At 37.5% G+C, this 24,515-nt stretch overlaps 1 protein-coding gene across 4 annotated transcripts in view; it reads right to left on the reverse strand.

Annotated features, from left to right (window-relative positions):
• Positions 1–24,515, reverse strand: part of bcas3 (BCAS3 microtubule associated cell migration factor) — a 391,310-nt gene that overhangs the window by 363,008 nt on the left and 3,787 nt on the right. For all 4 annotated transcript variants that reach the window (XM_040130737.1, XM_040130738.1, XM_040130736.1 and 1 more), the window contains exons 4-7: positions 23,652–23,727; positions 22,383–22,489; positions 15,433–15,514; positions 8,277–8,349 (exon numbers count right to left, since the gene is read on the reverse strand). In XM_040130737.1, coding sequence (XP_039986671.1) covers positions 8,277–8,349; positions 15,433–15,514; positions 22,383–22,489; positions 23,652–23,727 — 338 coding nt within the window. The remainder of the gene's footprint in view (positions 1–8,276; positions 8,350–15,432; positions 15,515–22,382; positions 22,490–23,651; positions 23,728–24,515) is intronic.

The raw sequence follows: 24,515 nt of genomic DNA on the forward strand, positions 1-24,515 counted from the left end.
CACTGAAAGCATGATATTTATCTTCACTGCCACTGCCCAATTAATTTTTCAGTAACACCTCCTGCTAACTTTTGTTTCCTTACAGGTAGCAAAAATTAAAAATTATTTATCTTTGTAATGTCACATAGTGTTAGGAATTAGACCGTAATAATATGAACATATCTATTCAAAATAGATCTGCCATTGGGAATTTGTCTAAATAAATGAATCAATTAATAAATATATAAACCCACAATTTGTATGAATGCAGCTTGTTTTCCTTCACAGAGTGTTGGGGAAATGAATTAATCTGAACATTATCTGAGGTGTTGTAAGCGTGATCAAAGCTTTATTTATTACTGCCAAAATGGTGACAGGCCCAAATCATCCATGCTACACAGCTGGATTTCCCTTCTCACATAAGGTTGAAGGGACCTCAGTTTTTGCAGAGGGAGCATGTGCTTTCTTCTGCATCCCACAAAAGGTCAGTCAAAAACACCAAAAGTTCACAGCCACGCTAGCTAACATGCTGATGTTTAGCAGATAATTATGATCATGTTTACCATCGTAGTTTAGCATGTTAGCATACTAACATTTGCAGATCAGCACTAAACACAAAGTACAATCGAAGTAATGCCATTAGTTTTGTAGGAAATTGCTCATAAAACAAAGTATAAAAAGTCAGACGATCATCAAGGTACAAAAAAAAAAATCACTATTCGAGGGGGTCATCAATGTCTGAACCATATATCATGGCAACAGTAGGATTCGTCCTCTGGGAACCACTAACGTCTGCATCCAATTCATAGAAATCCATCCAATAGTTGTTGAGATATTTCTGTCTGGGGCAAAGCTGCCTGAGAGACTGACATTGCTATCCGTAAAGCCCCACTTTCGCGTAGCTAAAAATCTTTGAATTTTAATAAGCTTGCTGTTATCCATAAATATATCTCTCCCCCATAGAATTTCTCTGCCTGAACACCATCTCCTGGCAGCTCCAAACAGAGTAGGTAACTACTAGAGCTCGCCTACATAAATGCGGGTCCTGTTAAGAACCATCAATGTTACTTAACCAAGGCACTGCTCCAATATCTTTCATCCAAAATCTAAGAAAATTACATTAGTGCTGCTATATACTTGTTTTAAATAAAGGGAAAGTTTAAACTTTAGTAAGATAAAATATTAATTGCTTTGACCACAGAGGCCTGGTTTAGGGAATCGGGATGTGGTAAAGGTTTGAAAAGTCATTACTAATCATTCAGTCTCTCTGGTGTGTTTATATGCACCACTTCCAGTACTACTGAGTTCAATCTGATTTACTATTTGAAGGGGGGAAACTGGCGAGGCAGAACACATTTTTGACAGACATGAAACAGACATGAAAGTCAAAATAAACGCTCAGGAATGAAGCCTGAGATTCGCAGCCCTATGAATGCACTGAACAAGTGCGTATGCATGTGTATGTGTATGGGGCAATGAAAAAGGGGAAGTGGAAGACCAGATTACAGCCAATCTCATTTCCACACAGGGGCATGATAAAAGGGTCCAGGTACAATTTCATCACAACTTTTTTTCAGTGGATGAAAACACATTCCTGCCCACAATTCAAAGACAAACTTTGAGGACCAGAATAAAAAGATCTTACAAGTGTCTGTGGATTCTATTTTGGTATGATATCCTTTCTGAACATTGAGAGTATATATACAGCTTCACAACAAACCATGATGGCAGTAAACGTATAAATTAAATGTACGTGAATATAGAGTCACCTGGACCACTTCCTTGAGTCAATGATGGTAGCATCTACCCTAAACATAGTCTTGGATAAGATGAGCATGTGTGTGCATGTGCCTCATTGGTGTTCATAATATGAAAGTGAAGAACACCATAACAACATGATGGATAAAAAGCATCACTTCTCCAAATCCCCTTAATCTGGTGGGTCGTTTAATACAAATGCTTGATGATTTCCATTTCATACACTTTAGAAGACTGATATATCCGGTCCACAGAGAAAAACCTGTCATGAAAATGCACTGAAACACGAGGGCTTACTGCCACAATGGGCCTTGCCATCAAATGTGTCTGTGTGGGCTAAGTGGAATTTGTTGTTAGCAACCATGTAATTAACAACCTGCATAATTTCACTACAAGTAGATTTAAATATAGATTTTTAGGACTATGATGTTATTTTTGCCACACACTTACCTTTACTTGTGCATTTAATATCAATATGAGGGGAGGGAGATGGCAGGTGGAACCCAAAATAGTAATGAAAAGAGAGTGTAACAATGTCTTTGCTTGTAGAACTGCACCATGAAAGAACACCTGACCTGATTATTATAAGCCCGATACATGTTAGTCATGCTAGATTTGAAACTTAAATCCCTGCACAACAGCTTGCATGGATTTGTCCGTGTCATGCCTTTAAAAGATAGAAAATGGAAAGATGGATAAAGTCAGAAGCCTTTGCACATACAGTATACAGTATGTACTTTATAATCTCCTTTAACATGGAAACTGTTTTTATGCTACCAAACTGTAAAATATTTTACAGGAATTTGATTGGAATTAAATAATCTTTTGTTAATTTCAAGTTAATTTTACTTAGAATGTCTAGTTTTAATTTTCAGACTTTAGAACTTATAAACATGACCTGTTCTTACTTGAGGTCTTTTGAATTGAAATTATGAGTTCAATGTTGAACTACTGAAAGTTCACTCAACTCATTACATGAAATTTTTAAGCAAACAAAACTTGCATATTGACAGACTTCCCAGCACTCATTTTTTGGGAGTTAAAGCTTTCAGCTTTCTGTGTAACATATTTTTGAAAGGAAAAAAAAAAACACACCGTGGATAATCTTGTGGCTGTACACAAGTGTCTCTTCTTTTGATATACAGTATTTCCTGCAGGCTACATGTTGCATGTCACATTGCTGCATCAGTGGCAATTACACCTTTGCTACAAATGGAACAACAATGTCAACTCTGACCACTAGTCCACCAATAGTGTTGCAAAATTCACATCACTTTAAATTCTATTAGATTCCAAAGTTTGAATAAATTCAATAATCAATAATATTACTCAGTGAAAAATCATTAGTCATCTGATGATGATGATGGTTACAAAACGGAGGAGAGATTTTGAAAATATGAGTTGTATCTGCCTCCTGAAATGGCAGCTGGGGTTTCCTTACAAAACAAAAATAACAATTTGAGACAGGAATGATCATGTACATTTATAGCATGAAGCGGATAAAAATCCAGATAATGTCCTTCCAAAAACAAAAAAGAAAAAAACATATCAATGGCCTCAACAGTGACCATGATCTCTGCTCAGGATATCCATGTGTATTAGCCAGAACCTCAAAATAGCACATCGAGTAGTAATCAGCACGGTGAAAGAGGACTATATTGGTTAAAAGAAAAAAGGACCACATCCTCTCAGCATCTGGAGATGTTGTGAGGGGGTAGTCGGAGGTTGGAAATGTCACTGACAGTTCCCAAACTCCAGAGAACAAAGCACACTTATTCATTACTGAACTTTTGCCCAAGAAGTGTGTGCACTCAAACACCCACAAACAGTTAAGTTGCCTCTGTCTTGGCCATAAAATTTACATTCAGTGAGAAAGAGCAGCCTTAGATTTCCCAGAATTTTAATACCTATGGATGTAATTAAACTGAATGAAAATAATAACAACACAAGTAGGGGAAGGAAATACAAATCCTTTCCAGAAATGTGAGCAGACATACCAAGGTCTGCAATGGCACCAGCATTCTTTACTAATTCTCAAAGGCCACTGGCACTGGTGCAGAGTGAAATGGACGCATATGTAGCTTTACTGTCAAGAAAATCACCGGATCCATACATTGTTTGGACTTATGCATAATCCTTTCCATTGATAAAATTATGTTGAGTGTGCCTAGCTGGAAATCCACAAGTACAGGGCTTCAACACACATGCTTTTTCCCTTCTCTGGTTTTCCTTTAATTTGCAAATCTTGTAATCTAAGCCTAGAGCTGACTGAACCAACTTCTAAACCAGCACTGCTGTAGCGGCCAAGGCTCCAATCTGTTTTCCATTTAAGTGTCAAGACGGCATCCTTTTTGGTGGTTAACAAAAGCTGTTATTTCAAAATGATTATATGCTAAAAATTGTGTGAGGACCTTAGTAAGTTTATGAACAGGCCCAATGGAAAGTACAGCGCTGTACCCGGAAGCCTTTTTCCTTCTCTTCTTTGACCAGAGTGTTATTTACCATGCACTTCTGTAGGGGGAAGAACCAGGCTGTGCCATTCAGCCAGAGGTCAGGGTTTCTGCTTTTCAACACAGTGCATGTTTTCAACATTAGTGTCGAGCGACGCCTGGGTGATTTGCCAAACCGTCAAAACACTGCCTGTCTTAGAGTCAGTGAGGACATAGGAAAAGCAGAAGCAACCGTAACGGCGTTAGAGAGACAGGGGCGGTAGTCCCTGGAAAACATCAAGAAGGTGGTCTCCATCAAGGCCCAGCTGAAGTCAGACTTCCTTATTTCATTTCCCTGGGAGGATATATTGAGTTAAATTTTGTGTTGCTCTGGAAGAGCAGCATAAGTAAATGGAGGAGGGGGAATGAGGGGAAAACATGGGCTGGGCATGGGGAGGCGAGTGCAAGATGCCTTGGGGTCTGTCACTTTTTAAATTCACTTTCTTTTACTAAACAAAGACATGACATCCCCAGTCCCAAACCCAGAAAATCTCAGGGATCTACATATCGGTTTAAACTCTGTCTGCCTATAGAGGGTTCAGGTAATGTTCACATTCCAACCACAGTGCCACTAAGAATCCATGAATCACAGTTACTAAGCCCACATCACTGGCTCAGCTCCAGCTGGATTCATGTGAAGGGTCCATAATAAGAAGTTGGGTGTCCTTTGATGTCTCTTATTATTAACTGAAAATTACTTTCAGAAATAGGATTTCTTACTTCATAACATTGAAAAAAAAATGAAACTCTTTCCCTTCCTCCCTGCAATTTTGAAAGACAGAACAGCACATAGAGGTTGCTTTAGTTTTTCTGCTTCTATTGAGTGTACATTTAAGTAAAGCTCTCCTAAAAGCAGCCCAATAAAGACTTACTTATATCTTTCAGTCCTTGTTTTATTAGGTCACACTGTATATTACCATCTTGTCAATTAAGTATTAAGATCCTTAGAATCACCTTACTCTATTCTATTGTGCTTGTGGAAAGAGCTGAGGCTCAAGAATGAACAAACAAATATGTATTTGATTTACACAGACGGATTCATGATGTGCTTTTCCGCACTGCTTCCTGCAATGCTGTAAGTCAGAGCTCAGCTTATAGTGTCACTTGGTTCTCATTAGTCAGAGTGAGCAGAGAGCAGGAGACTGAACAAACAAGACTCCAAAATTCAACGACCAGAAAATACAGAGGGAGATACAGTCATTGTTTTAAAAGTTACAACTCAACTTTTGGCTATGAACTCAGAGTCAAGTCCCAAGTCAAAACCAAGACAAGACCAAATCCTAAACTTTGTGTTTTGACACCTTCACAAGTGATGATGCCATCTCCATCAAATATGATGCCAATTTAATTGTTTACAAAAAGTTAGTATAGCAAATGTACAGAAAAATACAATAGATTGCTCTTAAGGTAGATCCATAATGGTAAAATACTGTAAAAGCAAAAATCGTGTTCACAGAAAGCATGCTGAGGTCAAGTTAGTTAAGTTTCTGCAACTCCACATTCAGGTGGTTGAGGAAATTCCACCGGTCCAAAATCTCATGGAAGCCCCCTTGTTTTTGTTTTTTTTTGTTTTGTTTTCTTTATTTTGCTTAATTTTAATGAAATGCAACAGCATTATCACTGGTTTAAGATTAGGATTTAAGGTTACTTTTAAAATCTAACTATAGCTGATAAATTATATTAATTTATTCTCTGTGGTTTGCCTTTTGTCTTTGGATGGGTGAAGTTTATGATGTTTGATACGTGTATAACGTGTCCACGACAGTAAAATACTGAGGCTGCTTCGGTAGCCAAGTAGAGAAAAAGAGAACAACACTACTTCAAAACCTAGAATATGGCTGCACTGCGTATGGTCAATATTTGAAATTAAGGACGTAGTTGAAAACTGTTGTGAAACTGCTGTAAACAACTACTTTCAATGGAAATTAGCTAAAGCCTGCTCAAAAAGTTGCTAAATGTAGCTAGATGATACACTTATTAGCATATTCATGATGTCATTGCAACGTATTTGAATTCTGCCAAGTGTCAGCCACTTTCAGCCCTTTAGCTGTTTGCTTCTCTCCTACTCTCAGTGTTCACATACAGTATTTTAATACAACCAAATTCCCGATAAAGCTGTTCTCATTTACATGTTTTTCTGTTTCTGTTGTCAGGCGACAGAATAACTATGAAAGAGTGACTGAAACCCGGCCCATTAAAACTACATGTTAACCAGTCCAAAGACAAGTCCAAATCCTAAACTTTGTACTTTGAGTCATTCACAAGTGAATATGCCACCTTCATCAAATAGTATGCCAATTTAATTGTTTACACAAAGTTAGTATAGCAAATGTACAGAAATAATTAATGCTTTATTTATTACTTTCAAATAAAGTTTCTAATATGTAAAAGCAAAATGACCATGTGTCTTAGTGCGTTATTGCTATGATTCCTGTGATGATGTCTGAATCTTTGATATTGTGACCTATCTTCATTGACCACGGCAGTCTTTACATCTGAATGCAATAATCCAAGGTGTCATCTGTGGTCTGTCTGCTGGTCTGTACTGACAAACGCAAGATGTCATGAGCCATGACATTTTCGACGATATAGGGAGTTGTAAATGTTTTTAACCTTTGCCTTCGTATAATTAAAACACTACTCAAATAACATTTATCATATTGATGTGGTCATGGCCAACATATATGGCCAAAATTTATATGACAAATCAAAGTGTAGTTGTTAAACAAAATGACACAAACAAATAGTGACTGAAACGCGGCCCGATAAGACTACATCTTTACCAGCAGACACTTCCACGCCATTTCCAAAAGCTGCTGCTCGGCACTGCTAAAATCCTGATTTTATGATCCTCTGAAAAAAAATCACCATACACATAAGTTAAAGACAAAACCTGTGCTGTGATTTCAGCTATATTTACTTGTAAAATGATCACTCAGAGAAAGTTAGAAGCTCATTCACATCTGCGTCAGCTGCCATGCAATCAACTGAATGAGACGCATAGAGGTCTACCTGCGGAGGAAAAGCCCAACGTCGTGCCCTTGGGGCAATATTGGCAACTCTCTTCGAGGGAAAGTAACAAAGATTTGTCGTAAAAGTGGCTAGATATGTCGCTATGTGCTTTAAGGAAGAAAACTCGCAAAAGTGGTGCGAAAAGCAAGTAAATCTAGCGACAAAGGCACTAAGTTGGCAACACTGCCTGTAAACAACCGCCAGATTACACAATAGAAACTACCAATTCATTTTGAAAAAGCAACAGCCAATAGGGAAACTCTGAGTGCTGATCAATGGTGTAAAGTCAGCACTCAGTTACACGGCATTCGGCTGACCAATGGTGTAACTTTATCACACACTCACTCACTCAGTCAGTCAGTCAGTCACGGACATTAGTGTTTACAGGGCTGGCCCCGCTGTTGCGGTCCAACCAAAGAGAATGTCCCTCTTTGTAGCTGTTTTCTGTGTAGAGGGGGGACTTGATTTTGTCTGTCATAGTGCACAACAAGGTGTCCTCATTTGATAGAGGCAGATGATTTAAAAAGAACACTGTCCAAACTGGGAATTCCCAGTCTTCAACGCACATTACACTGTAGCATCCCTCATGGTTTATTTTAAGGTTCCTTTGTGTTTTTCAATTAATATGCTACATCTAAGTCGTAAAAGCCAAAAGCCTATTTGCTTTCATTGTTACATGTATTGGGGGAAATCTTGGTTCGATTTTTATGGTTTATTTTAATCAATTTTTGATATTTTACATGTATTTATTTATGTTTGAAACTGTTATTCAATATTGTTGACTGTAATAAAATTTGGTATTTGGCCAAAATTACATTGAAGTTATATAGTAGTGGCTTCCAACCAGTTCCATTCTAGCCAAATACAAATGCACAAGTAGTTCCTCATATATGGTCGATGGTGCTCTAATCAGTGACTGCAATTGCTATCATTTTTGGTTGAAATCTTTCAAATACTAGACTTACTGTAGCACATGGTAGAAGACAGCAGAGGACTATGAGGAAGTGATGTCAGCTTTATTATGATGCGTGAACTCACCCAGAGGACCCTGTGCTCTTGCAAACCCCCAGCAGGGGCCTCTTGTCAGCAAAACTGTCCATCTTCAGAGGACCTGAGGAGGAAGAGGAGTCAGAGAAAGAGGCAGATGAAAAACAGAATGATCTGCACACAACAAAGAGGGACATTCTTTAAACGAACATGTGAGACGTCTAGTACTGCCCACCCTCATTCAACAGGCTGCCTATTACCATGACAGGAAACATGGTGATTACGCTGCTACTGTTGCCCTGTAATGCAATTATGGTCATCAAACATTTTTGATCAGGGGAGAGACCCCCCCCCCCCCAAAAAAAAAAAAAAAAAAACAGGCCATGTTTTGCAAGTTATTGGACCAAAATGCTGGATCACCATACTGTTAAGAGTTTGGTGTTCTACCTTTTTCTAATTCTCTACTGTGTGAACTTTTGAAACCTTGAAGAGAAAAAAATAAAAATAAAAAACTTTTCCAGAAAAAGCTTGGGAAAAATATAAATAAAAAATAAATAAGCTGGCAAAATCTTCAGAATGTTGCAAAAAAGAGTATGATTTTCTGTCTATCTCCTTGTTCACTTTTGGGTGTGCATTCAAATTCATTCAAACGAATTGGGTTGTATTTCAGATTTCAAATTTCAAACTTGATTTTTGGACAAAATGACAGCCATAATTACTACAGAAACAGTACTGTTATTTGACAGTAACTGAAGTGAGTATTGCTGACTTCTACGTGTACTTTTACATATTTGAATGTTGGGTGTAGTGAGGATGGGTGCATGTTTAGATCATGCTAAATATGGCCTGAAACATCACAGACAACATGCTTATTGTAAAAGCTTCATGGCAGTACTTTTACAGGGTGGGAGCATCCTAAGTGTAGTTCTATTGTGAAGACATATAAACTGACCTCCAGTGAAAAAGAGCATAATGACTTACAGTACATATCACTATATATATTCACATTTCCTCAATGCTCATTTGTTATCAGTCAAGGGAATAATTTCCCTCATTTTGCAAGACAACGGAAGATCATAGGTTGTAAACTCCAAAGAGGATGTGGATAAACGCTTTTACTCCCTTTAGAAAAGCAGCACTTCCTTCTCTATTCTAGGAAAGACGAACCTTGCCTTATTAAATTCAACACCTATTTTCGGGCATTTCTAAGTCCGCCCACCCACGACCTTGCATCCCAGACAATTGGCCTTTTAATGGCTTACCACAGTGCAACACTGTTTGCGCCCTAGCAGATTGCAATCAGTGTCCTTCCCTCCAGTAGTACAATTCATATTTATTTTCTTCTGAGAGAATTGCTCTCCTCATGTGTCGAAGCTATCTGCTGCTTCTTATTACTGTGGTTTGCTTTCATCCACTTCCAGCACTCTTTAAATGCTGCCATTGTGTGTTGTTGAAATCTGCCAAAAGACCGGAACATGGATGGAGAACAAAAAGGCGATTTTCTCACCGAGAAAATGCCACAAACCAGCGGGGCTATATGGCAGCTTTTACAGCACTGATTGGCACCTGCAGAGAAAGAAGTTTAAACTTTATGTCTGGAAAGGATCTAATCAGTGAACCAACTAAACATTTTCACCATGGTTTTGAGGATATGCACAATGATACAGCACTCAACTTTCCAGTGTCTGAAAACAACAGTGCAACCAGTGAAAAATTTGTCATCACTGATGCCATTTCACTGTTTGAGGGGACATTATAAATGAGATGTTTTAATGTGGTTGATACCCAAATTAGTATGACTAGAAAATGTGGGAACATTAAGTAAATGTTAAGCAGATTAACATACAGTAGCATCAGAATGTAATCAGACCCCCTTTGCTTTATGCACACTTCACTGTGTTGTAGATTTAATTGTACAGTACAAGGGTTAAATTGCCAGATTTGCTCATCACTCAATAACCCATAATGACAAAGTAAAAACATGTTTTTAGAGTTTTTTGAAAAATTATTAAATATCTCTAATTTTGAAAAGTATTCAGACCCTTAATTCAGTATTTTATTGAAGCCCCTTTGGCAGGGGCAAGAAGAGTCTTCTTGGGTAAGTCTCTACAAGCTTTGAACACCTGGATTTGAGCAGTTTATTCCAGTCGTCCTGGCAGATCCTCTCAAACTCCAACACAGTGGATGGGAAGCATCTCTGAAATGCCATCTTCAGGTCTCTCCACAGATATTCTATTGGATTTAAGTGTTGGCTTTGGCTCGATCACTCAGGAACAGTTGGAGACTTGTCCCAAAGAAAAACAAAGCATTTTCTTGACTGTAGGCTTCAGGTCATTGTCATGCTGAAGGCTGAACCATCGCCCAAAGTCTCAGGTTGTGTGCACTCTGGAGAAAGTTTTCTTCAAGGACCTCTCTGTATTGCAACCAGTCTTCCTGTCCCTGCTGCTGAGAAGGATCCCCCATAATATGATGCTGCCACCATCATTCTTCAACATAGGGATGGTATTAGCCAGGTGATCAGCAGTGCCTGGTGTTCACAGGACATAGTTTTTGGAGTTCTGCCTGAAGAGCTCAATTTTTGTCTCATCAGACCAAATAATCCTTTTCTTCATGCTCTCAGAGTCCTTTAAATGTTGTTTGGCAAAATACAAGCAGGCTGTCATATGCCTTTTACTCAGAGTGGCGTCTGTCTAGCCACTCTACCATAAAGGTCCGATTGATGGAGTGCTGCTGACATGGTTGTCCTTCCAGCAGGTTCTCCCATCTCTGCAGAGGACTTCTGAAGCTCTGTTAGAGTGACCGTTGGGTTCTTGATCACCTTCCTGACCAAGGTCCTTCTTGCCCAAATATTCAGCTTGGCCGGACAGCCAACTCTAGAAAGAGTCCTGGTGGTTTCCAAATTTCATTTTAAATGGTTATTTATGTCTTATTTATGCCTCGCCACAATTTTATTGCAGAGGCCTACAGAGAGTTCCTTGGATTTCATGGCTTGGTTTTTCAAATAAAGTTCTAGACACATCTCAAGGATAATTAAATCAAAGTAGATGCACCTGACCACAATTTGGAGTGCATCAGTAAAGGGTCTTAATACTTTTGTAAATGAGAGATTTAATAAATTGCAAAAATTTCAAAAGAAATGTTTACACTTTGTCATTATGGGTGATTGAGTGTAGATTGATGGGCAAAATGGCAATTGTATCCATCCATCCCTTCATCCATCCATCCATCTATCCTTCCATCCACCCATCCATATCAGCAATACCGCTTATCCTTGAAAGTCAAAAGGGGGCTGAAGCCGATCCCAGTTCACAATGAGCAAGAGGCAGGGTACACCCAGGACAGGTCATAATTATATCAATTTAAAATAAAATCTACAACACAATAAAGTTTGCAAAAAGTAAAGTAAGTAAAGCCACTATAACTTTACACAGCTTGGTGTGCATTTTTTATTTAAGAAAGAAAAGAAGCTGAAGTCACTACTTCTTATAAAAACTGGATAATTTGGAGGTGTTTACAGAATTTGGTTGACATTATGAAAATTAAATAAAACTAAAGTAGAACTACTTATATCTGGAAGCGGTATTCAATAAATCCATTCTTAAATATGTCTATATTCATCCTGTGTCCTATAATTTTCATTTGTGCCAGAGGAAGGCAAAAATGCATTAGTCATGTTGGAAACTCAAAACATTTGCAACTAGAAGCAATCAACGAGAAGGAATCAGCTAGAAGGAATCAAATCAAGATCAACAATATTCTTTTCAGTTAGAGAATTAGGAAATACTGCAAAAACCAATGCAATATTTGCTGTTAAAAAATGTTTTTTAAGCATGAAAACAAAATTACAATTTCCACATGGGTAATCCTTATCCTCCATTTTCTTAAAATGTTGACAGAATTCACTTCTTTATTTTGCTGATGTGGCAAACTCAGTCCCAAATCCACTTTCTCACTACAAGGCCATTCAGAACAAGGCCCTTTAGGAAAAGTACACACAGAAAATAGTTTTATCATCAGGTGTAGCTACAAACGTGTCACTTAAGTGTTTAAGTGGCCAGTATGCAGAGCTGCATACAAAATAGAGGCCCTGTACACCTAACCATGTCCACTTATTGCATCTGATTAGACCTCTCCTCAGGTTGAAACTGGGTGGAGCTATGCTAGTACCATATGAAGTCATCAAAAGTTCACCTAACATTAATGAAGGAATAACTTCTTCAAACCAAACAGGTGCAACAAAACTAATGGGAATGTCTAAGAGATCTCAATCAAGAGTAGTCTTAACAAGCCCACACCATCCTGATTAAAACACATAACAATCAACCTTTTTTTTTTTGCGTGTTTGAAAGTATCAGTCCATAAAATGACCATCCTTTACTTTAGCTTTGCTAATAGCTTAGCTACGATTAAGAGCTATGTAGTAGCCATGTTCATTAATCACAACTTATTTTTTTGCTTTCCATAAGAAAACAAAGGTTTAGGTTACAGAAAGACACTCTTTTGTAGCTGTTTGCATTGTTTGTTAATTTTATTTCGCACATGCCATCAGCAGAGTCTGTGCTACATCTTTACAGGTTGAGGTAACTCCACAGTTCACTCTACTTTCGGCACTCTGCTGGCCTGCTTAAATAGTGGCAGAGTTATTCATGAGCCAGAGCGTAAGTTCTCAAGATACAGAACACACATTTGGAGGTTTTGGGTTTTTTTTTTTAATATGATTCTTAGAGTAGACATAATGGCATAATGATGACAGGACTCAGCTCAGAAATTATAAAAATTCCCCTTAAAGTTGGACAGCATGGTAAATTAAACAATATGATTTTATGTAAGTTTCATTGTTTTTGCATTTGTTAAAAACTTCTTCTTTCCCATAATACAATAACAGTACAATGCGAATCTCAACAGACATGACATCATCATTAGTCAATTTCCATCCAAATTTATTACAAATTTTAGATCTGCAAAGGACACTCTGAATTAATTTGTAATTTATTTGGTAAAACTGTTTCCCTTGCTCTACATAACATTTCTTTTTTTATCATTACACCAACTTTTCTAAATCAGCTAAGCATACAGACTAGTTTGCGATATCATTTTGCAATTTCCAACAATTTTTACGTTTTCACATTTTAAATTGACAACGTAGATGGAAACGTACTTACTAACTCCTTCAAAAGAAAAATATGACACAATACAATGGGACAAAGGTGCCAGTGATATAAAGGTTAAGGTACAGCTTAAGAATAGTATAGGATGGGACAAAACACAGCCAATCAAATCTTGAAAGCATCCATTCTCTGTTATTCTGTGCAAGATATCATCAATTTGTTGTTTGAGGGGTTTATTTATTTAGATCTGTTGTAATCTAATATTTAACATACTCACATTTCTCCAACCTTTGATTGATTTCTCACTTTCCTAGAATGACTTTTGCTCCTTAATATTAATGCCACACATCTTCTGGCACTATTACATTATTGTTTATTGGGAGAAGAATTGGGTCTCTTCCTCTTCTATTTTAATAGTCTGCCTGTAAGAATGTTTAATTCTGCTGCAAAATGGCAGCTACAAAGAAGCCCTTGCTCTTTTAAGAGAGGCTGACATCTGAAATTTAGATTCATTTTTAACGTTTGGGGAGTCTAAAATGGCATTAGGCAGCACCAGACACAGTATAAGGAAGAAAAAAAAATCTGAGGAAAGACGTGGTTGTGGTATAGGTTACAATTAAAAAAATGTAAAAAGGGAAAGAAAATAGCATCAATAACATGCATGTTAACCTAAACAAAATATTACAGAATCTTAAACAGAAGATTTAGATTTAGAGGAGTTAGAGAAAGATCGCTAACAGAACAGTGAAGGCACAGTGTGAGGTTTCCAGCAGAGCTTTGGCAGCAAAGAAGCACTGACTTCAGAGGCTTGCCACCACTGACTAAGAGCAGGCCAACAATAATCGTAGACTGACTTTAACATTACGATGAGGCAGCATGGAGCACTCTTTAATTTTAATGATATAGCACCACTTAAAATGCCCACAACCCAAAACTGCATTAGGATGAGCCATACAAAATTTAATTTTAAGTGTCGACCTTGAATGCCGAAATCAAGTTAACCAAAGTGGGTTTTTTTTCTAGGACAGAGAGTTTAAAATTATGCAGAAAAACACTCCAGGATATAAGAAGGAAACGTGTTTAAAAGTACATACAGGTATTGTATCCCTACCACCTTTGTGGATTTGGAAGATAAATGTAGTTTTAAAAAATAAAGCTAAGGGAGCATTTTTTTGGTGGCAGTTCAAGGTAAAAACAGCTCAGCTTCTATCCAGTTCAAGTTATTGTTCTTGTTGTGCTGTATTGGGAACTGCATAGTTGCATACAGTAGAATCCAAAATAGATAATGTGATGTGGCCCTTAAAAGAATAGTTGGTTTTTTTTGTTCATTTGTTTGTTTGTTTTTTGAAAAAAGTTATTCACTTTCTTGCCATAAGCTAGATGAGTAAATGAATACTGTCCTCATATCTGTATCGTAAATGGAGTCTCCATGATAGTCTGGCAACCTAACAATGATAACAAGACTCCAGGAAGTTGCTGCTCCCAGCCGAGAAATAGTCCTGCATGTAACTTCCTGTAAAAACCACAATTTGTCATTTTTATTCTTTGGTTTTTGTTGAAAGTAAACAAACAAGATACAATGCATTAATTAGAGAGCTTTAGAGGTGCTGGTAGCCAGATTTTTTTTACTTTTGGAAAGAGCCAGGCTAGCGTTTAGCTACTATAACCATCTTCTCACTGTAGCTTCTTGTTTACTGTACAGACATGAGAGTGGTATTAACCTTCTGATCCAACTCTAAGCGTGTTTTCACAAACTGTCGGACCATCCTTTTTAAATCTGAGAAGTGTGTCAACTCACAAGGGTGTCATTATGAAGTAAAACTAAATAAACTTAGTACATCATCCAGTACTGTCAGACTTCAACACAAATGCAACAGCAAAGGAAAAATGGAAAACATACTTCTTCGGCTGGAAAGACCAGCATTTAAACCCTCATGGTACTAGAAAAGTCTCTACTGAGAGTTCAACAATATTACTAATTTTAAAATAAACATGTAGATATACTGATCAAAGCCTCATTTGAAGTTAGAATATGCAGTATGTGCTTCAAAGTTGACAGATCAATATTTACGCCGGGTTAAGGTACAGAAGATACTCACTGATATGAGGTGCTGGCAGAATTCGAGCTGCTCGCACAGGACCATGTCGCACTGAGAACAGCTCTTGGGCTTCCCCTGCCAACTGAAAGAAATTATTTGAATTAAAGGTAATTTAGAAGTTCATATATCAGGTCCATCACAGACAAGAGACAATTTGCAGTCAACGATACAGACAGACATTAGAGTTAAAGTTAATATAATTAACATTAAAAAATACATATAAGGCATTATGCAATCCAGAGATGTTGTCTACCTGTGGCTGTTAACAGACATCTCTTTTTTAAACGGGCCTTGTGGAGTTTTATTGTAAACAAACAAAAGTTATGTCTATAGTCACTGTTAGCAAATGTATCATGTGTATCCTTGATGTCAAACAAATGTGCTGAAAGCATTACCTTCCGCGTAAAAAATTTGCAAAGCTGAGTTTTTGAATAGTTTAAATCCTGCAATTTTTCATGTTTACCAGCTAGCAGTCCTCACTGCCTTTGTCGGTGCAAAGCTGCAAATCTTGGCACATTATAGACACTTCCAGGTCACTGGAATAGTATGAAACAATTGGTAGTAATGTGTATTGCGTCGCCCATTTGCACATGCATACATAAGACAAACAAAGCAGGGACTCACTCATAAATAAACTGCTCCATAGCGCTACTCGAGGTCAAAAAATCCACAGGTTACCCTTAAGGACTTTATTTCCTGTCATTTGTTGTCTGATGCAGAGTGTGTGTTTGGAAACACAACCTTTATTTGGTCTTAATTAACAGTTACCTTGGGACCAGTTTGCACTGTAGATGGGGAGAATAATGTGTGAAATAACCATAAAAGGATATAAGTCTAGGGAGATTTCTGCAGACTAACAAAGCACAAGAGCAAATAATTATTCATTCACACTGTAAGAAAAATAATCTATTCCAACTGTGAGGAATCGACTCATCATAGAGCAAGGCAAGGGTAGGCAAAGGAGGAGGATGGGGAATAAGGGCGGTCTGGTGGTTGAAGTTCCAGCCAAACCACAAAGTAAAATCTACTGAGAACAGAATAAAAGCCCCAGCGGCATCACAGTGGAAACAAGCTTCCTACACTTATTGTGATAGAGCCAACCAGGAAGGGTTGGGGATACGGATTAATGCCAAGTGGGTAGGAGCCCATGATGTCTCTGTCCCAGTCTGACTGTAAGCATGCGAAACACTCCGGCCAGTGTTTCGAGCAGATCCTCTACCAAGACTACTTTCGACTTTTGACTGCATGATCATAAAAGGATAAAAAAGACAGGCCTAACTGAATGTTAAACAAGTTTCTCATGAAATTGTATTATTTATGTGTTTGTGTGTGCATGTCCGTGTGTGGGTGGGGGCGGGGGAATTTTCGACATCCAGCCCTACCAACATATAACATATAGCCAATTATTAATGGGAGAAAAATACAGCACTAAACGTAAAAATGGGAAGAGAAATGAAAAATGTGTAGCTGTTGTGTTTTTTCTACTACTAAAACTTATACTTATACTTATGGACAAACACTAAAGGTTGCCCAATAAGAGATGATTTTACAGTTTGCTGCATTTCTGGTCTTCTATTACAGCAGAATTAAAACCACAGTGTAAAGCACTTTGATAGATGTGTGTGTGTCTGCCTGACTCAGTTTAGGCTTCATGTGTTCATATGTGATGCCACTATATTAGGTCAATGGCCTGTGTGGCTCTTGGCAGTGTCTGGCGTGTATAATTGCACGTTGTTCTAAGCGCAGAATGCCCCACTTTTGTTATTCTTTTATGCGTTACATTACACTGAAACCTGCATTATCACTTTACTAGTGATTTAATCTGTTTGTTTTAAGTCTTTAAACCCATCTGAGGGGATGATCGCTCTTTTGTGCAATTAGTAGCCTTTTCAAAGTGGTGGATTTGGAGCTGTTTTTATTCAAAGTGCTTGAGGCCCAGCAGTGGTAGATTAACACTGGAGACACGAGCAGGTTATACGAGCACTGATAGCAGGAATAAAAGGAGGTTGGCAGCAGAGTAGGATTCCTATACAGGCAAATGGACCTGCGAGGGGGAATAATGGAATTTGCTGGATTAAAATGAGACGAGGGGAGGGCCGGAGGTTAATGCGGGTTATTGTGCATTACCCCGCTGCTCATCCTGATCTTACATGGCTCTGTGTGACATCTACTGCCATCCACAAAATTCCCACCATTACATTAGTGGCCTGGCGTATGCAATATGCCAAATTGCTTTTTCAAAGTTGTTTTCCATGCATACAGTTATTCATTACATTCATTTCATTTGTGGTTTGAATGCTTTTGGGGAATCACAGTGTCTGCTCTTCTGTTTTAATCTCTCAAATGTAATGCCATAAGCTGTGAACCGATATCTGGGCCATATTCACAAGTGAGTACACTCGCTAACACAGTGCAGGACATATTGGAGGTTTGGAGGGAGCAGGTGCTTTAGGGATCATACAGTAACAGGTGCTAGTTCATGGGCTTTCATAACATGCAGCATTAAAACTCTAAGAGTACATAAGGTTGGACTGATGCAGCACTATGATGTTGATCTACAAAGCAACCAGGTATTAACTGTTTTTTTTATGTGAGGCTTCCAGAAATGAACTCACTCAGTCATTTACTTACAGATAGTACACATGCTAATGATACAAATATACATACAGATGACACCCTGAAGGAGAAATGGGCTGTGTAGAGTGCATCATGTCTACAGTATGATACTACTTATTAAATAGTTAGCCGACGGGACAACTTTAAAAACAAATCAAAATAACAAGAGTTAGAATTGCAGCATTTAGAAATCGAATGTAGTACAATGTCAGTACATGTTCAAATCCCGCAGTAATTTTGGCTATTAACGAATCTAACTAAACCATGCTGCATAAGTAATTATGTTTTTAGCTGTTCTTTCACAAAGGTTTGTTGGTCTGGACTGGACTACAAATTATCATTACCATTTTACATTGACTTGATCCATACATTAATAATCATTTTCAGGTCTAGTTTGTTGCAGATATGAAACACTTTCATCATTTCCATCAAGCAACTGTTTCTAAAAGAATTACACCTGTTAATCCTACAGAGATCCTGAGATTTTCACAGTGTTGACCACAGTTGACACTACCACAGGTTAAATTTAGAGACAAGATAAGCAGTATGGAATAGAAGAGGTTAGGTAGGAAGGACTGGGTACTGACACTAAAGGGTCGTACTAGTTCCCATTACTACACTCCAGATCATAGAATTCACAACCAAAAATGTTTTTAAATGTCATTATGGTACCCTTACCATTTTCCAAAAAATTCAAAATAACTTATTTGCCGCAACTTTTGTTTTGTGTTTAGTGTTGAATTTTAGAATTTGATTGGTTGAACGAAAATCACTTGAGGTCACACTGAAATATGTCCTTTGCAGCTTCACCGAGTTTATTAGCAAACTATTTTATTATGATACGAGTATCTAATATTTAAATATTAGGTTTTTGTGTCAGCTAGTCATACTTAAAGATATAGTACTACAGGGACAAACAGAGCTACACTTTTCTCAGCTTAACGTAAGATAAAGCCTAGTAAAGATTTTATCATTTTTTTTCTACATGTAAACATATAAAGACTCCATAATACCTCTAATGGCAACCAATTGCAGCAGAAAGGGGTTTTTTTTGTATGTTCAGAATAAAAATCACAATGCATACTGAAAATAAATGAAGCATTGGTTCTCCCTTTTACAAATTACAGCCACTGCAAATTTGAACAGCTTCAGTGTATGTGTTTCAGAAATTTTCTATTTTATTTTATGCCATATATTACGCTCTCTCAGGCCTAGATCAGGATAATGGACTTACAACATTGTTGTAATACAGCTCCAGGTACCCAGCACAAGCATTAACACTGACATTTGCTGCAGACACCTGTCTTCTCAGCGGGTGATTTCATCTCAACACATATGCAGACAGACAATTAGTCCATGACAGTCTGCCTCTTATCAGGCTGTGGTGGATGACACCTCTCCAGTGTGAGGCGACAGTGATCTTCATTGCCTAAACACCTCAGTCAGCATCCATATAACTAATCAGAAGTCCCCATCTCATGAGTGTGTGAAAGCGTGTGTGTACACGTGTATATTCATACTCTGCTGGGCCATTACAGAGGGTGTTGGCTTAGCAACTGTCACAAACACTTCACAGCCACTCCAGAGCCAGAAACCAAGGCACCTTCAGTGCTTACTTAAAACCCTGCAAAAAAACACAGCCCAGATACATCCCGTAAACTTTAAAAACTGAAAGACAACAATAAGGAAGGACAGCATGTGATAACAGGCCAGAGTGATCAGAATTTGTGTTGAGTTCAAATGACACTGAAAGGCAAAGCAGCCTCACCAAGCTTATATTTTACTGGGTGTGTGTAGTATGGCTATAACAGCTCTTTTCCTCTGCTTACCATAATAACTGCAACAGAGACTCTTGTAGCAGCAAAGGAGTTGCCACATCACAGTGGCCAATGTGTGTGTTCACGGGTAAAGTGAGAGTGTGTCCTTTTACCCGCAGCTTGTGGATGTTTATAAAGAGACTGATTAAGGACTTTGGTGTGTTTAGATCTCCCAGGATGTATGTGAAGTTTGCATGTTTCAGTGACAGCCACTGCATGAAAGGTAATACTCGATGAGCGAAGCCTTCGCAGGGTTGTGGGTAATTTGTTAAGTCACAGAGCAGACGAAATCTTCTAATGATTTTCCAAGACTGACTTTAAAGAAGTAAATTTTCTAAAAGAGAGATCTTGCCAATGCTACTTGGTAAGGGTTTTGAGGTTTAACATCAGCCCAGTCATGAAAACACGTTGAATAGAAAAGTGCATTTTAACATGCAACTTGAAATAAAAAAATAATTACCCAAAAGAACAATTATGTCATGCAGTAATTATAGTTTGTATGGCTTCTTAACGTTTGTTTGAATTTGTTTATTTAATATCTGATTCAGTCTCTGTGGTACACCTCTGATCTGTAAATAACAGAGGTCATGTTAACCCAAATCACCCTTATCATTATGTTGCAGTTTATCAAAAGGTCTCCATCTTGTGGCCAAATTTCACATTACATCAGGATTGGGCTGACACTGGAATGATAACATACAGTATTTGCTGAATAGTGTTTACACACATAAATGCTATATATAACTCTCTAGACCAGTTTCAATAAAACATTAACATTACAACCTTCATGAAGGAGGATTTACTGCAGGACTGTTGTATTAGACTGCATTACTTTTAGCTAGGTGGACCAAGGTGTGTAGTTAGTGAATATGTTTGTAAATTTTTGCTTAGTTGATGCACTCAGATTTAATGCTAATACTATAAGTGGCCCTATATGAGACTTTCAGTAAGGCACCTCTGCAGACACTTATCAAAGGTAACTACTTGGTAATTCTAAAAAGATTCAACCATGAAGCTAAACAACTACTGCACAACTGCTAAATCCCTCCTGTGCTAAACATAGAAACTTAAAGAATACAATTAAAAGAGCACTCTGATACATATGAGTGTCAGATATCTATTTGAACTTTTATGTAGCTTTTGTCATTTCCATTCTGCTCAATTCCACACACATTTGTATTGGCTGTACTTCTGTTGGCAATGAACGCATAACCGTGGGTCACTGCCCACTGACAACATCAACCAAAACACAACTCACACTCGTCATGTTTATTTGTGCACTTTCTTATTATGTCCTCCACCTTTATTCAGAGATCTTGGGACCTGTGCTACAGCCTTGGGTAGAGGGTAAGTGCTACTTTTAATCTCACAAACTGGTCAACACTGCCACCTAGTGGACAACAAAATGTGTTGAATTTAGACAATGAAAAACACTAAACTACAAGAAGTCGAGACATCCATCAAAGTACATATGATATGATTAAAATATCAGCATCAGTTTGAGGACTCAATTTGAACATATATCATTGCTTTGAATTACCATTGTATTTAGATGTGCAACGTTCATATATATATTATTATTTCTGGTATCTAATTTTGTGATCAGACACTTTTTACGCATGTGTAATGACATACCCAATCAGGTTAAGTTGGATTTACCTCATTAAATTAAGGTTGGAATATAGTTATGAAAAATGCAAGTCTTCTGTTATGTTTATACTTGAGCACCTACAATATTCATGTATTAATGCTCCCTAATAACCAAAACAGATGATAAAATGCTCATTTAATGTGGCCAACCTAGATTACTATATTCTAATATTCTGATTTTTTTTTTTTTTTCCAGTCTTTGCAATGCCTCTTATGGCTTAAACTATGTATTTTAATTGAGTGACTCTCAAAGAACTCCTCTGTTATCAGCATATTCATTCATTATTTGTTCTGTGAACAATTAATAACAGTTAACGGAGTAGATATTTAATATTAAAATAAATACTAAAATTTGGTAAATCAACATATTTTCATGTGAGACATAAATCAACATCAATATGTTGAATATTATAAAATGTAAACCTTTTCCCGAACCAGAATACTTAATGTGTGATTTTTTTCTTTTATGTTGTCGCTCAGCAGAGTTGGTATGTTTCTGCTATAAATTCCCAATTACTAAAGTGTAGCTGCACAATACACAGATCTATTGGCTGTGTTTTTTCTTTGTTGTTTCCTAATTATTTTTCTTCAGCCACACTGGTGCTGGTAGACCAGTTGGTCTCCATAACTGGAAGTCAACAGACTTTACTTTGGGACTTGTGGGTCAATTTATTGAAAAATAAGGTTTAAGTTATTTTTATTATTGATTTTTTTATTGTTGAAGTCCATCAGCCCTTTAGGGTCTGTCCATACAAGTATAAAAAAAAATACACACACACAAAGTAATCACTCACATTTTGGTCTAAATATTTCAGCACATGTACAGTATCTGTTGGAATCTGTCACTGTGATGTGACGGTGACTTACAGATACGCCCCAGATCTGCATCCCATCAGTGTAGCCAATCATGAGGCAGAGGGGAGGGTCAGGAGTACCACTGTGCATCTCCATTACCTCTGGGTTGCGAGCAGTGTCTGGGCAAAGAGAATGAGATATAATAAAGTTTATTAAGAGGATTTGTTGAATAATCCAACAATATGACAAACATTCACTCAACTAACTGCAATCAGATTTTTGTTTTACTTCAATCAGAAATATCTTCTTCCATTCATTTTAAATTGAAGTCATTGTGTCACTGCTCCAGATCCTAATTTCATTTCACTTTTGACAATAACAATCCAGTACCATTACGTTAACTTTTTGTGTAGTGCATATAGTAACACAACTGCAATCTAACAGAATAAAATGTGATAAATACCTAACTTGAACACAACCATATTTAAAAGCATAATACATTTATTCAAAAGCATGGCAGCATACAACTTTAACATACAGGGGATCATTTCCTGAGAATCAAGTAGATTTTTAATCAGTGACCTTACGAAACACCAGAATCCAGACTGAGAAATTATCTTAACAAAGTAGCCCAAATATTTGGGATGGGATGCCCTTTTATTGTTGTGGTCAAACTTTGATTTAACAATATGTAACTTTACATTATTTTCTCTTATAAAGTATACAGACAAGTGACAAATTAAGGGAAAAACCAACATAAAATATCTTAGTAAAGTGTTGGTCCACCATGCACCACCAGAACAGCTTCAGTGCACCTTGGAATTGATTCTACAAGTCTCTGGAACTCTACTGGAGGGATGGAACACCATTCTTCCTAAAGATATTCCCTCATTTGGTGTTTTGATGATGGTGGTGGAGAACGCTGTCTTACACACTGCTCCAAAATCTCCAATGGGTGTTCAAGTGGGTTGAGATCTGGTGACTGCAAAGGCCATAGCATATGATTCACATCGTTTCAATACTCATCAAACCATTCAGTGACCCCTTATACCCTGTGGATGGGGTATTGTCATCCTGTTTCTCCACTCATTTTTCAGGTTTTCCTTTTAATTTTTACCCCATCTGTCTATTAGCTTTATATTTTTTGTCAAGACATGAGAATGTTAACAATCTTGTCATCTCACAGAGTTATAAACCAATCGTTTTTTAACTGAAGGGCCCAATTTAGAACCTCTAACTGTATTCAAAGAAGTGAGGCTTATCAACATATAGTATTAACTTCTGTTCAATGCTCGAATAAACCAAAACTCGAGTTGTCTGACAGTGAAGTGAAAGACTTACCGTTGATGTCAGCTTTTTCAAATCGAACCCAAATTATTTTCTCTTTTTCATCAGTGGGTGGAGCCCCAGTATATGCCTGTAGTTTAGACACAAAAAAGGGAATGGACAAAATATACACAACAATACGCAACATCCACATGAATTAAACAAAATTGCAAAATCTACTTGAAAGATTAAGTTCACCAGTAAAGGAAATTTGTCGCAGAATAAACCCTCAAAGTAAAAAAAGATTACTGGAAGAGTAGTTGGTTGACTAAATGTTGACAGACAAAGTGAATATATTGTTTTGGCTGGAAGCTCAGGTATGCAAGACCCCCACAATGTTTTTCTAATCAAAGCTCCTACAGTTCATTCAACTATTAGTTAAAGTAGTTTGGTGAAATACTCAAATCTCTCCATTTGTGCCACATTTTGCTGTTTTTTACACTGTACACACTGTCTTTTTGAATGTGTAGTACCTTTATTATAATTTGTGTTTACTTTAAAATGCTGCCTATTATTTCACCATAAATTTTTGAGTGAATTCCAAACTTTCATGAAGCCTTTGTTCTTCATTGCATACTCCACTCCACTCGACTAGAGCAATGCGTAACCACATTCAGCACAGGCATGGGGCCTTAACCTGCAAGGAAAGATGGCTGCTGGTGCTAGCACTGCTAACGTTAGCCACACTAGGCAAACCGATATGACATGCAGGATTTTCTCATTAATTACTTAAACTGTGGCGGCCCGCCAGTCTAATTTGTTCCGCCACAGTTTCATAATGAACCGAAAAATATTTTTACACTTCTCATAATGAAAGATCTGTAACGTAATGTTTTGTGTTGTTGCTTCATTGTAGAGTTGTGAGCAGCCATTGATTAA

Source organism: Xiphias gladius, chromosome 7 (assembly GCF_016859285.1).
Source record: "Xiphias gladius isolate SHS-SW01 ecotype Sanya breed wild chromosome 7, ASM1685928v1, whole genome shotgun sequence".
NCBI lineage: Eukaryota > Metazoa > Chordata > Actinopteri > Istiophoriformes > Xiphiidae > Xiphias > Xiphias gladius.